At 35.8% G+C, this 15064-nt stretch overlaps 1 protein-coding gene across 2 annotated transcripts in view; it reads left to right on the forward strand.

The window, feature by feature from the left end:
* The window catches only part of TMTC2 (transmembrane O-mannosyltransferase targeting cadherins 2), a 449167-nt gene that overhangs the window by 279184 nt on the left and 154919 nt on the right, over positions 1–15064 (forward strand). For both annotated transcript variants that reach the window (XM_008004151.3, XM_073020981.1), the window contains 3 exons: positions 1263–1348; positions 1804–1988; positions 3165–3243. In XM_008004151.3, the coding sequence (XP_008002342.2) occupies positions 1263–1348; positions 1804–1988; positions 3165–3243 (350 nt within the window). The remainder of the gene's footprint in view (positions 1–1262; positions 1349–1803; positions 1989–3164; positions 3244–15064) is intronic.

Below are 15064 nucleotides of genomic sequence, written 5' to 3' on the forward strand. Positions count from 1 at the left end.
TCTTGTTCCTAGCAGCAGACAAGTACACTTGACAGCATAGCATATTAATTTCATGATCAAATTAACTGTTGTTCAAATTTTTTAATAGAAATATATATATATATGTGAAAGTGATCTTAATGTGTTTGGGAGTTCTTTATTCAGATGACTTTTTAGCAACTATGAGAAATAATGAAGTTGTTAATATATGCTTTTGACACATGTGAGCATTCTTTAATTTTAAATATTTTCCCAAGATGCTCATTAAATAATGTGTTTTAAAATGCTTAACAGAATAAGTTTTTATTAGCAGCCTTCTCTTTTCTCTGACCTCCGTTTTACCAGCCTTTCAAAGACCTCAGCAACTGCCAAGTTGAATCTGCAATTTGAGATGATAACAGCAGTATTCAGGCTCAATAGATGTGCGGAATGTCTGTAAGATACTGATTACAAGAGAATGGGGATAGGCCAAAAAGCCCTCTGTGCGAGCTTTTTGAACTTAGTTCAGTTCTCCAACACCTTGTTTTCATAGACGTGCCTGTAATTGATTTCATTCGGTCATGAGGGTGGGTTCTGGCTTGACTGAGATATTACATGCAGTTACTACCTTAGCGCCTTCTAAGAAAGCCTGTGGATTCTTGGGGTCTGCAGGGAAAGATGTTTTTCAGAACAGTGAACTGAAATTTGCACAATGTTCTGAAATCCAATCTTATTAAACTAAATCCAAATATCAAGAAAAGGATGATGTGGATAGCTTTCAGTCTTTTTTGTTGTTCTTTTTTGGCATCTGATTAAACTCTTTTTGCTGTTGAGCCAGACTACCTTTTTCCTCTCAGGCAGCCAAGCACCAATATTTCCCAAGTAACACAGCTAGTGAGAGAGGGAGGCATCTCATGTTTCCATATATACATATCTCACTGCCTTAGACAAGTTTCCTTTCCGAAGTGATGGGAAAATGTGCATACTCCAAGAAGAAATCCAGGTGGTTAGTAATTCTAGTGGGAGAGAAAAGACGGCTAGAAAAGGGGAAAGTTCAATGGTGGTTAAAGGCTTTTAGAAAATACCTCCTAATACTTTCTAATGCAGCACAAATGCAACTGATACCTACCCAGTATTTTCCCTCCTGAGGAATCATTTCCTTATATTTAGAATTTATTTTTATACTACCAGGTTAGCATTTTTACTGCGTTGTTAACCGTTTTTATTTTTGGAATATAAAATAAAAATTTGTGGTTTTATATATAATACAGTCCTTTCTCTAAATTTCTGTTTTCCTCATGCAGAGGGCTACTTCTCCAGGAGAACAGCAGGTTTTCAGAAGCACTACATTATTATAAATTGGCCATTGGGAGCAGGCCTACCCTGGCTTGTAAGTAATATTCAAGTTTTTATTTTTTTATACCTCTTTCCATATTTGAAAATTAACTCTAATTTACACCCTCACTGAGAAAACACTTGGTGCTTTTATTTCTGAATAGTTGCTAATCAAATTATGAACCTCTAATAGTTATATCTTACAATTGCATCATACTTTGATGTCCATTGATCGTTTAAAAAATTATGATAGCTATAACTTCTACTCAACTAGATTTTAAGCTTAAAATATTTGAAAGTGCTTGCTGGCAGAGACTATTTCATATGTTTTGCAGTGATATTTGCAGCTTCTACTGCCATTATTGATCCCATGAGTATTTGTGTCTTAAGTACTTTTTTCTTTTTTAATGAGCACTAAACCATAGAAACCAAATTGAAGCAAAGAAAACTTTATTTTATTCACAGTGTCTATCATCTTCTCACACTTTTGTTTCCACTTTTCCCCCTCAGCTGCATATTTAAATACCGGTATTATTCTAATGAACCAAGGAAGGACGGAAGAAGCCCGACGGACATTCTTAAAGTGTTCTGAGATCCCAGATGAAAACCTAAAGGACCCTCATGCACACAAGAGCTCTGTTACCAGTTGTTTGTACAACCTGGGAAAGCTGTATCATGAGCAGGGACACTATGAGGTCTGGCCAATGCCTCTCTATCCTTTTCCCTCTCCTTGTTCGGATCTAGTCTCAGTGGTTTCTAACCTACAGCCTCCTTTCAGAGCCTGTGTCCTTTCAACAACTAATATGTATACACATTAAACTACTGTCCTTTGAAAAACTAATACATGGTGACATTAGAAGGGTTTTTTGATCAAATTTGTTTAGAAAAAACTTCTGCTAAATAAAAATTTAATAGATTTCTTTCCTGTGAGTTTCTCAGAGCAATTATGTCAATGGTATGTCAATATGTATTGAGACTGTTCAGGATTGGGGAAATAACATGAAATGTTTCTCGAGCTTCTTTGCTCACCATTTCTTTGGTTTGATGATCCAAGACACAGTTTGTAGAATTGTTACCCTGTAGCCAGTGTTTGAGATTTTTAAAAATACTTTCTTTGTACTTTGCATGTTAAGGAAGTGATTTGATGTAAGTGCCACCCATTTCTCTTAATTCTTTAAAAAACTGCTATGAAATAAAATTTAATTTTATTATTTCTTAACTGAGAGAAAAGAATCAGTGGTGTAACAGGATGTTTTTACAGTAAGTTAGGAGGTGACCCAGACTGGTCCTCCTTTCCTGGAAGCCTGCTTGCATGAGTTCCTTATTGCCCCTCTCTCTCCTTCAAACTGCTTTCCCCTGCCCTCCCATTCATGTACTCTTACGCAATGTATTAAAACTGTAATATAAGGATGAAGATACAACTTTTAAAATAATTGCATTTAGTAATTTCACTGGGTCTCAAGAGCTGGAAGATTTGTTAGCTGACATTATATTTAGATCCTACCAGGTTTCCTGACTTAAAGTAATTATGCACTTTAGATGACTAATGGATAACTTTCAAATATATGTATTTTTTAGTTTTTTAGTTGAATAATCCGTATGAACTAAAAAATTTGTATTAAAAGACTATTGCTAACATTCAACGCCTCGTTAAGCTATGGCATTCTTCACTGACTGGGCTGAGTATTTTCAGTGGTGGAATTGAGATAGTATGCCACAAAAGGACAGCTCAATTATTTTCCTCTAGTGAACCATTTAGAAATAGCAGTGGATGGTTTTAACTTTGGAAGAACGTTATTACCTTATTTTCAATGATGATCCCTGCACTTTAGTGATGATTTATCTCTTTTTTTGTTTGTTTTATAAATTAGGAAGCCCTTAGTGTATACAAGGAAGCAATTCAGAAAATGCCAAGGCAGTTTGCCCCACAGAGCTTGTACAACATGATGGGTAAGTAAAACATTAAGATTTTTTAATTGATATTTCAGGGACCCGTGGAGGAACAGGAACCCATGTTCGTGTTTAATGGAATTCTAATAAATCGTATTAATCCTCACAAAGAAACATTCACAATCTGGCATCATACTCAAATTCTGACAGCATATTTATTCTGACATGACAAATAAATGCATTAGCACAGCGATTCCCAACACCTTGGTCATATCCCAGAATTATTGCAAAGGACTCTCAGAACCATCTGGGTATTGAATATTAGCTAGACTCTAGAGACTGTAGAAATAATCTATATATGTATAATTTTTCAATAATAGAGATGAATAAAATATACATTAATTTTAGTAGGTTCATCAAATTCATGATAATTTTTATCACAGCATTTTCTTAATCAGAAGAGTCTCTAAACATGCTATGACATAGAGATAAATGAACTTTGATGCTTGTAAAAGATAAGATAAATTAGCCAACTTGTGTGGTTTTCATTGATGAACACTTGGATTTCAGTAGACCTTTTTAGCGTAATATTTTAGAAAAAAACAAGATTAGGCAGACAATAGATGTGCTACAACAATTAGTCTATGTTTTGTGTTGAATAATTAGCCTAATTTTTATTAATCAGAAAGTATATAAATCTAAGCCATGAATTTTTCTGGGTATAAGAGGTCAAGAACAAGAAATTATAATAAAATAGCTATCATCTGTGATTGATCCCTGCCTTGTAGTAAATTGTTGCTACAGTTGTTTGATGATGGTTATGACAGCAAACCACATATTCAGCATATGACACTTGGAAAAAAAATCCCTAAAGTAAGTTGGCCTAATGATTAATTAATATTGCTGCTTGGAGATAATAAAGAGAAGAGAAATGTTTTGTCCTCAAATCAAATATTTCTTTTTTTCCAAAGCACAAATTGCAAAGTCAGATTTTCCCTTTTCATTAAACCTGCTTAAGTTGTTTAATATTTCTAGTCCTCTCTCATGCATATAAAATAAGTGAGATTAGACTATATAATCTCTAGGATTACTGTACACTTCTACATTCTATATTTGAGGAATTTAGTAGTAGCTTTATGTCTTGAGCACAGAAAAAATTCCCAAACCTCTCCCAAACTACAAAATATACACCTGAGAAGAACACTCATTTTCTCTTTTTTCCAAAGAACAGAACATTTAGAAATAGTTTAAAGATAGGCTGGAGCACTGGACAGTAAACAGAAAAACAAAATTATTTGGAAAAGGTTAAAATATTTTTTCCATGTCTCTGGGAATCTCACCCCCAATTTGCCTGGGGAGTGATTGAATATCATATTAAACAGCACACTGGAGTGCTTTTTAATTGTCACTTTTTTCTCTTTGGCATAATTACTAAAAGGTTAAAATTTAGCTTCATTAAATACATTCTTGCCATTAATTTTTTATAAATTGAAACAGTACCTTTTACTATCCAGCATTTCACTGTCAATCTATCTATACAAATGAAATATATGTGTCCATAAAGCATGTGCTTAGGATGTGTAGATTTATGAGTTGAATTAACTTTTTTATTTTAATGGTGGATGTTTTTGTGTCAAAATAAATACTGAGAGAATTGCTTTCTATAGCTTTGGTTTTAGTTTATTATTTTATTCTTAATTCTTGTGCTTCCAAGGCCTTATTCCCAATTTTCCTCAGTTATCAAATAAGACATCTTTATTCAAATTAGGATAGGTCTCTAAGATTCTTGGCAACAGACTATATGTAGTATTTTTGTTGTTATTGTTGTTAATGGAAAGTGGTGATGTTCACTAGAGTTAGCTGTTTCAGAAATTCATTCAATTATTTTATGTGAATAAATGTGAAAATTCAGCCAGTACCTTGGGATCTGTCTCTCATATGGTTACACAGATGCTCAGCTCACACAGGCAGCAAAAGATAAGTGTGTCCCTGGGGGTTATTGCTTAATCTTTTGTCTCATTTTCCATTAGAGAAGGAGATGGTTGCTTCGTCCAGACTCTGAAAAGCACCCTAACAATTTTTAAAGGGAGGGTCTTAATATCTAACATTCCAGATTTTTTCTATGATTATGGTGGCTGCCTTCTATTTAATTTTATGTGAAGGTCTGTTAGCCAATTAGGTTTTATAGTTTCAGTTGTTCAGGAAACTATAATTTTCTAAAAAAGTGAATTCACCTCCTAATCAAAATGGGTTAAATCCCCCAAGTGTTGGCTTTAGCTCCTAATACATTTTGATTAGCCTCCATTTGACAAGAAAAAAAATGACCCAGGAGATAAGCTGCCCTATCAGTTCATCAGTTTCATTAGTCTGTCAGCATGTGCTGATTATCCTATCAAGTTTATCAACAGCCTTGAATGTGTTTTCCAATTCACACATTTACATATTATTAGTGCCCTTTAGGGATCAGTGATGGATTATAATGTCTGGCTAGATTTACCCTGTAAGTGTTCATTTTTCTCATGTGTCATTTACCCCTTCACAACCACTACCTCCAAGCACTTGTGTATAGATATACAAGCATTTTATTTTTTCCCATTCTATTTTTTCTTTTGTTTAGAGGTTAGCAGAAGTAAAGGAGTGTGTGTGAAAAAATACAATTATATTTTTATGTGGTTATTAGTGTAATACTAAATTCACTGCAGTTGCTTTTGTTAAAAAACATTCTAGTCCTTTGATTTTAATCTCCCTTTGAACATTTTATGAAAAACATGTTACATACCATGTGCCGCATGCCAGTTGACTTACCCTGAATGCCAAGTGAGTGTGTTTTTCCTATTTATGTATTAATAGAAAATAACACGTTTGATTAATTCCCCAACTTAAATTTTCCATATTTTAAAACTATTCATTTATTTTATTATGGCAGCTTATAAGTAAATTTTTAAAAATGTTTAAAAGCCTATTCTCATTTATCCTCTTCAATTTCATAGAACCAAGATGTTTGAGTAACAATAATTGAGAAGTACCTTCCCATCCTGAATTAGGTGAATTACAAACATACATAAAAAACATAAACAGATAAATAGTATTTTATAAACAAAAGCTAAAATTTTACTTGGGTTCATATAATTAGGAAGATATGGTAATACATGAAATATTAAGAGAACAAATCACAAAATATGTGTTAAATTGCTCCTAGCCAGTTGTGTGACTTAATTCTGTGGACCTCATTTCCTCTTGAGAAAACAGGTTAGATTAAATTGAGATTCACCATAAGGTAGTCCCTGAAGTCAGATACCCTTGGTTCAAATTATGGCTTTGACACTTTCTCCCTGAGCATCCTTGGGAAAATTACTTAAAAGAAGCCTCAGTTTCCTTTTTATAAGATTTTGGTAATAGTAGTATCGGTTTGAGGATTGATTAAAATAATAAAATAAAAAAGGTAAAACAATTGGTCCAACTACCTAACCTAATAAGTGTTTTGTAGTGGGACTTTCCATTGTAATTATCATCATTTCCTTAGGCTTTTAAACTCCAAAAGTTGATTGTATTCTTTGTCACTGGCTTTTTGCATTTAACAATGTGAATATGAATACTTCATAAACAAGATTTTTGTCATCATTATGGCCTTGGTAGTCACCACAGTTCAATGGAGATTCTGTTTAGTTTTATCCTATCTGGAATTGCTGTATTTTCTCTCTAGGCTCACTGCCCTTTTTCTCTCAGTAACTACAGTCAAAATCCTTCTCTTACCATTTGCTATATTAACCAAAACTAAAAGAGTATATTTTGTTATTGCCAATTTACTTGGTTTCATTAATAGAGTGCTTCCTCCAAATTAAAATTGTCATATGTAGGTTAGAGTTTTTTTCTTTTTCTGTCATGATTTATTTTTCTTCTAGACCTAACCAAAATTACTCTGTGTTCTGTCGCTCATAGGCATTTATTGGATCTCAATTTCTCTTCTTCTGAAATTATAGATGTATTTTAGAATCATGGAATGTTAAAAATGGAAGACTCATATCTTCAAAGCCCTTATAATATTTTATAAGATAAAAATTAACACCCCCAAATTTTATAAAGTTCAGATTTACAGTTTGTATTAGAACCAGGAGTATAGTTTCTTGACTTAAATCCAGTGCTTTTTCTGCTTAGTCCTTCTGTGTTACCTAAACGATCACATTTTTTACTATGTCAAAATAGTTTTCCTTTGCACTTAAAAATTCGCAAAAAGTAAATATATTAAAACCTGTACAGTTTTACTATAAAAAATAAAACAGCTGCAAAGTATATTGAATATACTGGATATTTAAAATTTTTTTAATGCAGGATAATTTATAAATACCCTCAGTTTCTCTTTTCTTTCTCTATAATTGTTTATTTCTCCTATTATCTCTACTTAAGCATTGCTTTTGAATAATCCTAAGGGATTATAGGAAACTAAATTAGGCTGCAGCGTCCAATTATTTTTATCTGTTTGAACTCTTTCAATCCCAGAGGTCGTTTTAAGCCTATTTACTATTTAAAATAAAATGACTTGGCTTTCTCAATGCCGAGTAATTGTTGAGTTTAATTATACAAGCAATTTACATCATTTCACCATGGTAATATATCTTGAGAACAAAAGGGCATAATGTATTATACGGAGTAAGAGAGAGCCTAGGGTGACGGTCTTGTCATTTCAGTCTATAATAACTGTTTAGAATAACCTCTGTATGCAAAAAAAAAAAAAAAAAAAATTAAGTCACAAGTGCTGGGACAGTACAGAGGCAGCAGACATATGACATGTAAATAGTTAATCTAGTTCCTTCTCTCAAAGAACTTTCTGGGAGATTTCAAAGTTGGTCCAGAGCTCTTTAGGGCCTCTCTGTAATAATTAAATGCCTATGAGTAAAATGGAATACTATTACTCTAACCTTGAAAATATTTGGTCTGTAGCTATATAGGCTATGCTATGTTGACTAGACCAAAGAAAACAAACAAGAGAAACTCAAGCTTTTTAATCTCTTATGTGATACTTAAGAAATACGTATTCATAATTTCCTGTTCTCTAAAAAGTGTGTTTATGATGAACAATATGTATTTATCTTAGGGGGAGATTCTTTTCTCCAGGAGAAATGTGTGATAATGGCCCATTGCTTTTTATTATCTTATTTGCCTTCATTTTCATCGTACTGTACTGATTCTCTTATGATAATCTCTTGTTTTATATATCCCTTTTAGTTTTCAGTCCCAGCTCAATATTGGAAAATGTATTTTCCTCCATCATCCTTCATCTAATAAATGTTTTACTTACACAGTTTTGAAATTGAAAAAATGTTTTCTCCCCATCCATGTCTTCAATAAGGAGGAGGAACATTTTGATTTAATTTTTAATTCTTTACAACAGCTCTTTAATTATGAGATATTTTCCCGAGTTTATTGGGCCATTCACAGAGAACGAGGAAGAAAAACAATGAATAGGAAACAAAAATGAATTTATTACAGCAATTTTTTTGTATAAAAAACTTGTGTGAATTTTAGAATTGTCTTTTTGAGAAAGAAACTTGTGGTATGAAAGAGTTAAGTGTCAAAATTGCTACAAGTGATGTTTAGTTTTTTATTTTATTTTAATTTTATTTTTATTATTATTTTTTATTATACTTTAAGTTCTAGGGTACATGTGCATAACGTGCAGGTTTGTTACATATGTACACTTGTGCCATGTTGGTGTGCTGCACCCATCAACTCGTCAGCACCCATCAACTCGTCATTTACATCAGGTATAACTCCCAGTGCAATCCCTCCCCCCTCCCCCCTCCCCATGATAGGCCCCGGTGTGTGATGTTCCCCTTCCCAAGTCCAAGTGATCTCATTGTTCACTTCCCACCTATGAGTGAGAACATGCGGTGTTTGGTTTTCTGTTCTTGTGATAGTTTGCTAAGAATGATGGTTTCTAGCTGCATCCATGTCCCTACAAAGGACACAAACTCATCCTTTTTTATGGCTGCATAGTATTCCATGGTGTATATGTGTCATATTTTCTTAATCCGGTCTGCCACTGATGGACATTTGGGTTGATTCCAAGTCTTTGCTATTGTGAATAGTGCCACAATAAACATACGTGTGCATGTGTCTTTATAGCAGCATGATTTATAATCCTTTGGGTATATACCCAGTAATGGGATGGCAGGGTCATATGGTACATCTAGTTCTAGATCCTTGAGGAATCGCCATACTGTTTTCCATAATGGTTGAACTAGTTTACAATCCCACCAACAGTGTAAAAGTGTTCCTATTTCTCCACATCCTCTCCAGCACCTGTTGTTTCCTGACTTTTGAATGATTGCCATTCTAACTGGTGTGAGATAGTATCTCATTGTGGTTTTGATTTGCATTTCTCTGATGGCCAGTGATGATGAGCATTTTTTCATGTGTCTGTTGGCTGTATGAATGTCTTCTTTTGAGAAATGTCTCTTCATTTCCTTTGCCCACTTTTTGATGGGGTTGTTTTTTTCTTGTAAATTTGTTTGAGTTCTTTGTAGGTTCTGGATATTAGCCGTTTGTCAGATGAGTAGATTGCAAAAATTTTCACCCATTCTGTAGGTTGCCTGTTCACTCTGATGGTAGTTTCTTTTGCTGTGCAGAAGCTCTTTAGTTTAATGAGATCCCCTTTGTCAATTCTGGCTTTTGCTGCCATTGCTTTTGGTGTTCTAGACATGAAGTCTTTGCCCATGCCTATGTCCTGAATGGTACTACCTAGGTTTTCCTCTAGGATTTTTATGGTATTAGGTCTAACATTTAAGTCTCTAATCCATCTTGAATTAAGGAGGTTGTTCAGTTTCCATGTAGTTGAGTGGTTTTGACTGAGTTTCTTAGTCCTGAGTTCTAGTTTGATTGCACTGTGGTCTGAGGGACAGTTTGTTATAATTTCTGTTCTTGTACATTTGCTGAGGAGTGTTTTACTTCCAATTATGTGGTCAATTTTGGAATAAGTGCGATGTGGTGCTGAGAAGAATGTATATTCTGTTGATTTGGGGTGGAGAGTTCTATAGATGTCTATTAGGTCTGCTTGCTGCAGAGATGAGTTCAATTCCTGGATATCCTTGTTAACTTTCTGTCTCGTTGATCTGTCTAATGTTGACAGTGGAGTGTTGAAGTCTCCCATTATTATTGTATGGGAGTCTAAGTCTCTTTGTATGTCTCTAAGGACTTGCTTTATGAATCTGGGTGCTCCTGTATTGGGTGCATATATATTTAGGATAGTTAGCTCTTCCTGTTGAATTGATCCCTTTACCATTATGTAATGGCCTTCTTTGTCTCTTTTGATCTTTGATGGTTTAAAGTCTGTTTTATCAGAGACTAGTATTGCAACCCCTGCTTTTTTTTTTTCTCCATTTGCTTGGTAGATCTTCCTCCATCCCTTTATTTTGAGCTTATGTATGTCTCTGCATGTGAGATGGGTCTCCTGAATACAGCAGACTGATGGGTCTTGACTCTTTATCCAGTTTGCCAGTCTGTGTCTTTTAATTGGAGCATTTAGTCCATTTACATTTAAGGTTAAGATTGTTATGTGTGAACTTGATGCTGCCATTATGTTATTAACTGGTTGTTTTGCTTGTTAGTTGATGCAGTTTCTTCCTAGCCTCGATGGTCTTTACATTTTGGCATGTTTTTGCAATGGCTGGTACCGGTTGTTCCTTTCCATGTTTAGTGCTTCCTTCAGGGTCTCTTGTAAGGCAGGCCTGGTGGTGACAAAATCTCTAAGCATTTGCTTATCTGTAAAGGATTTTATTTCTCCTTCACTTATGAAACTTAGTTTGGCTGGATATGAAATTCTGGGTTTAAAATTCTTTTCTTTAAGAATGTTGAATATTGGCCCCCACTCTCTTCTGGCTTGTAGAGTTTCTGCCAAGAGATCTGCTCTTAGTCTGATGGGCTTCCCTTTGTGGGTAACCCGACCTTTCTCTCTGGCTGCCCTTAAGATTTTTTCCTTCATTTCAACTTTGGTGAATCTGGCAATTATATGTCTTGGAGTTGCTCTTCTTGAGGAGTATCTTTGTGGCGTTCTCTGTATTTCCTGGATTTGAATGTTGGCCTGCCCTACTAGGTTGGGGGAAGTTCTCCTGGATGATATCCTGAAGAGTGTTTTCCAACTTGGTTCCATTTTCCCCCTCACTTTCAGGCACCCCAATCAGACGTAGATTTGGTCTTTTTACATAATCCCATACTTCCTGCAGGCTTTGTTCATTTCTTTTTCTTCTTTTTCATTTTGGTTTCTCTTCTTGCTTCATTTCATTCATTTGATCCTCAATCGCTGATACTCTTTCTTCCAGTTGATCGAGTCGGTTACTGAAGCTTGTGCATTTGTCACGTATTTCTCGTGTCATGGTTTTCATCTCTGTCATTTCGTTTATGACCTTCTCTGCATTAATTACTCTAGCTATCAATTCTTCCACTCTTTTTTCAAGATTTTTAGTTTCTTTGCGCTGGGTACATAATTCCTCCTTTAGCTCTGAGAAGTTTGATGGACTGAAGCCTTCTTCTCTCATCTCATCAAAGTCATTCTCCATCCAGCTTTGATCCATTGCTGGTGATGAGCTGCGCTCCTTTGCAGGGGGAGATGGGCTCTTATTTTTTGAATTTTCAGCTTTTCTGCTCTGCTTTTTCCCTATCTTTGTGGTTTTATCTGCCTCTGGTCTTTGATGATGGTGACGTACTGATGGGGTTTTGGTGTAGGTGTCCTTCCTGTTTGATAGTTTTCCTTCTAACAGTCAGGACCCTCAGCTGTAGGTCTGTTGGAGATTGCTTGAGGTCCACTCCAGACCCTGTTTGCCTAGGTATCAGCAGCAGAGGCTGCAGAAGATCGAATATTGCTGAACAGCGAGTGTAACTGTCTGATTCTTACTTTGGAAGCTTCCTCTCAGTGGTGTACTCCACCCTGTGAGTTATGGGGTGTCAGACTGCCCCTAGTGGGGGATGTCTCCCAGTTAGGCTACTCAGGGGTCAGGGACCCACTTAAGCAGGCAGTCTGTCCCTTCTCAGATCTCAGCCTCCGTGTTGGGAGATCCACTGCTCTCTTCAAAGCTGTCAGACAGAGTCGTTTGCGTCTGCAGAGGTTTCTGCTGCTTTGTTGTTGTTGTTGTTGTTGTTGTTTAGCTGTGCCCTGTCCTCAGAGGTGGAGTCTACCGAGAAAGGCAGGTTTCCTTGAGTTGCTGTGAGCTCCACCCAGTTGGAGCTTCCCAGTGGCTTTCTTTACCTACTTAAGCCTCAGCAATGGCGGGCGCCCCTCCCCCAGCCTCGCTGCTGCCTTGTGGTTAGATGGCAGACTGCTGTGCTAGAGTGAGGGAGGCTCCGTGGGCGTGGGACCCTCCCGGTCAGGTTTGGGATATAATCTCCTGGTGTGCCCATTTGCTTAAAGCGCAGTATTGGGGTGGGAGTTACCCTATTTTCCAGGTGTTATGTGTCTCAGTTCCCCTGGCTAGGAAAAGGGATTCCCTTCCCCCTTGCGCTTCCCAGGTGAGGCATGCCTTGCCCTGCTTCAGCTCTGGCTGGTCAGGCTGCAACAGCTGACCAGCACAGATTGTCAGGCACTCCCTAGTGAGATGATCCCAGTACCTCAGTTGAAAATGCAGAAATCACTGGCCTTCTGTGTCGTTCGCGCTGGGAGTTGGAGAGTGGAGCTGTTCCTATTCGGCCATGATGTTTAGTTTTTTAAACTCTTTAGGTGAGAAGAACTGACAAATCACCTTCTGAAAACAATGCAAACATTCTCGCTTGTAAATTCAAATTCTACTTTAGGTCTGTACATTATGCTCTGCGTTCAGTCAGCAGAAGGAGTATAAAGGAAGTCTGTTTCTTTCTCAGCCTTCTGTGTGGCTTGTGTTTAACTGAATCATTTATTTTTCTTGGATTCTTCTGTGTTTGTATGTGTATGTGTGTTTACCTCACCTTGTTTTGGAATGTATTTAAAGTGGGGATATTCAGAGTAAATTTTTGACATGATGGTTTACATGCTTAATGTTTTCTCCTGTGTTTAGTTGTTCTTAAGTGGATTGCTCAAGGCATTTAGCATGCTGACTGTGAAAGAGATGGTTTTTAACTGTGTGAGATTTGAACTTTCACATCTTTCAAGTGTGGAAGCATTAACACTCCACTAGCGTTAAGCTCTTTATACCACCTGCTTCCCCTATTTTGAGTTCTGGTGATTTTCCTATGATTGCTTCCATTGGCACTCTTGAAAATCAATGAGGCAATCCTACAAATATGAATATGACCATATAACTGGATTAGTCATTAATCTATGAAATCTAAAAATAATATGAACCTCTAATTTTTAAGATAAGTCTCTTTATTTCATTTCATTTTTCCATTATCAGAAAGGATACAACCAGGAGACCAATGCCAGGTAAATGGAGTTCACCAGTCCAGAAAGGCAAAATATAGATTTGAGAGATTTTGGAGGTATACTTTGGAGATTATATAGTCAACAAGATAAGGAAATCATGAATGTTTGGCTATGTATCAAAAATAATGAATATATAAAATTTATGAGCAAAAAACTATAATTTTTTCTCCTAAAAGTTTATTTCTCATTAAAAAAAATACAGTTTTTAAAAATACATTTTCTACGTTTTACACTATATATAAACTCTACATTATGTACTATGGGTACAGATGCTAATTTGCTAGGCATTAGTCTGTACACTACAAAGGCCAGCATCTAGTTCAACTGCATTAAGTAGGTAATATATTTTGTTTAAAGTTTCAATTAAACCCAGGGCCAGAAGATATATAGCCCCTATGGGGAGTTTGAACACTTTAATGCCTATAGTAGGATTGCCTAGGGATCATGTGTAGGTCTAAATGTTGCTTGCTTTCCTGGAAATATGATATGAGACAGTTGATTATATTTCATTGCTATTAAAACCACAAGAGCCCACCTGTTACATTAATTCATCCTCCTGCCAGTTTTGTGGTAAAGAAAAAGATCAAAGCTTAAAAACTTTATATTTAAATTGAATTATAAGGGTATGAATATAGTCAAATTAATACCTAATTATATCCTCCTTATTCTCTGATTCCCAAATAGTTTCAGTGTGTTCTGTTCAAAAAAATCTGTTTTCAGGCTAGGCATGGTGGCTCATGCCTGTAATCCCAGCACCATGGCAGGCTGAGGCGAGAGGATTGCTTGAGCTCAAGAGTTCGAGACCAGCCTGGTCAACATGGCAAGATTCCATCTCTACACACCCACATCCATGGATACACACAACTGTTTTCTGAGACTTTAATAGAAATAAATGAAAAAAATATATGTATTATAATCTTTAATTGGGGCAATAAACATGGAGTAAAACTTTTACTCAGTAGTAAATACAAGTTGGATTTTATTTAGAAAATTGTGATTTTATGTTACACCTGGAAAATTCATTAATTGGATTTCAAAATCTTAACATTCTAAATGATGCTGACAGTGACACCAGTTAGATGAAATAGACATAGTCATGTGCAAGAAGATCATTTTGTGTGAAGGATACAATCTTGAAAATCAATGTCAAGGAAATGAGAAGATATTCTTGCACATATTTAGAATAGGCAACTGTAAGGGTAGAAAGATGTGATACCTTTCCTCAGTCATCATAAGGGTCATGGTCAAGACTCCTATAACAAGACAGGTTGACTTGACAAAAGCCTAACAAATTTATTTAATCAAAATTTTACATGACAGAGGAGGCTTCAGAAATGAATTTCAAAGACCTGGAGAAAACCATGTATTTCATGCATAGGTTTGACAAAGCATGGACAGCCTTGTAGAAATGTGTTTGGACAAAAGGGTATGATCTACTGGTAATCCACGGAGTGGGAAACCCCAGCAAGACTTGTCTGTTCAGATTCTTATCAG

The sequence above is a fragment of the Chlorocebus sabaeus genome, chromosome 11 (genome assembly GCF_047675955.1).
Source record: "Chlorocebus sabaeus isolate Y175 chromosome 11, mChlSab1.0.hap1, whole genome shotgun sequence".
Taxonomy (NCBI): Eukaryota; Metazoa; Chordata; class Mammalia; order Primates; family Cercopithecidae; genus Chlorocebus; species Chlorocebus sabaeus.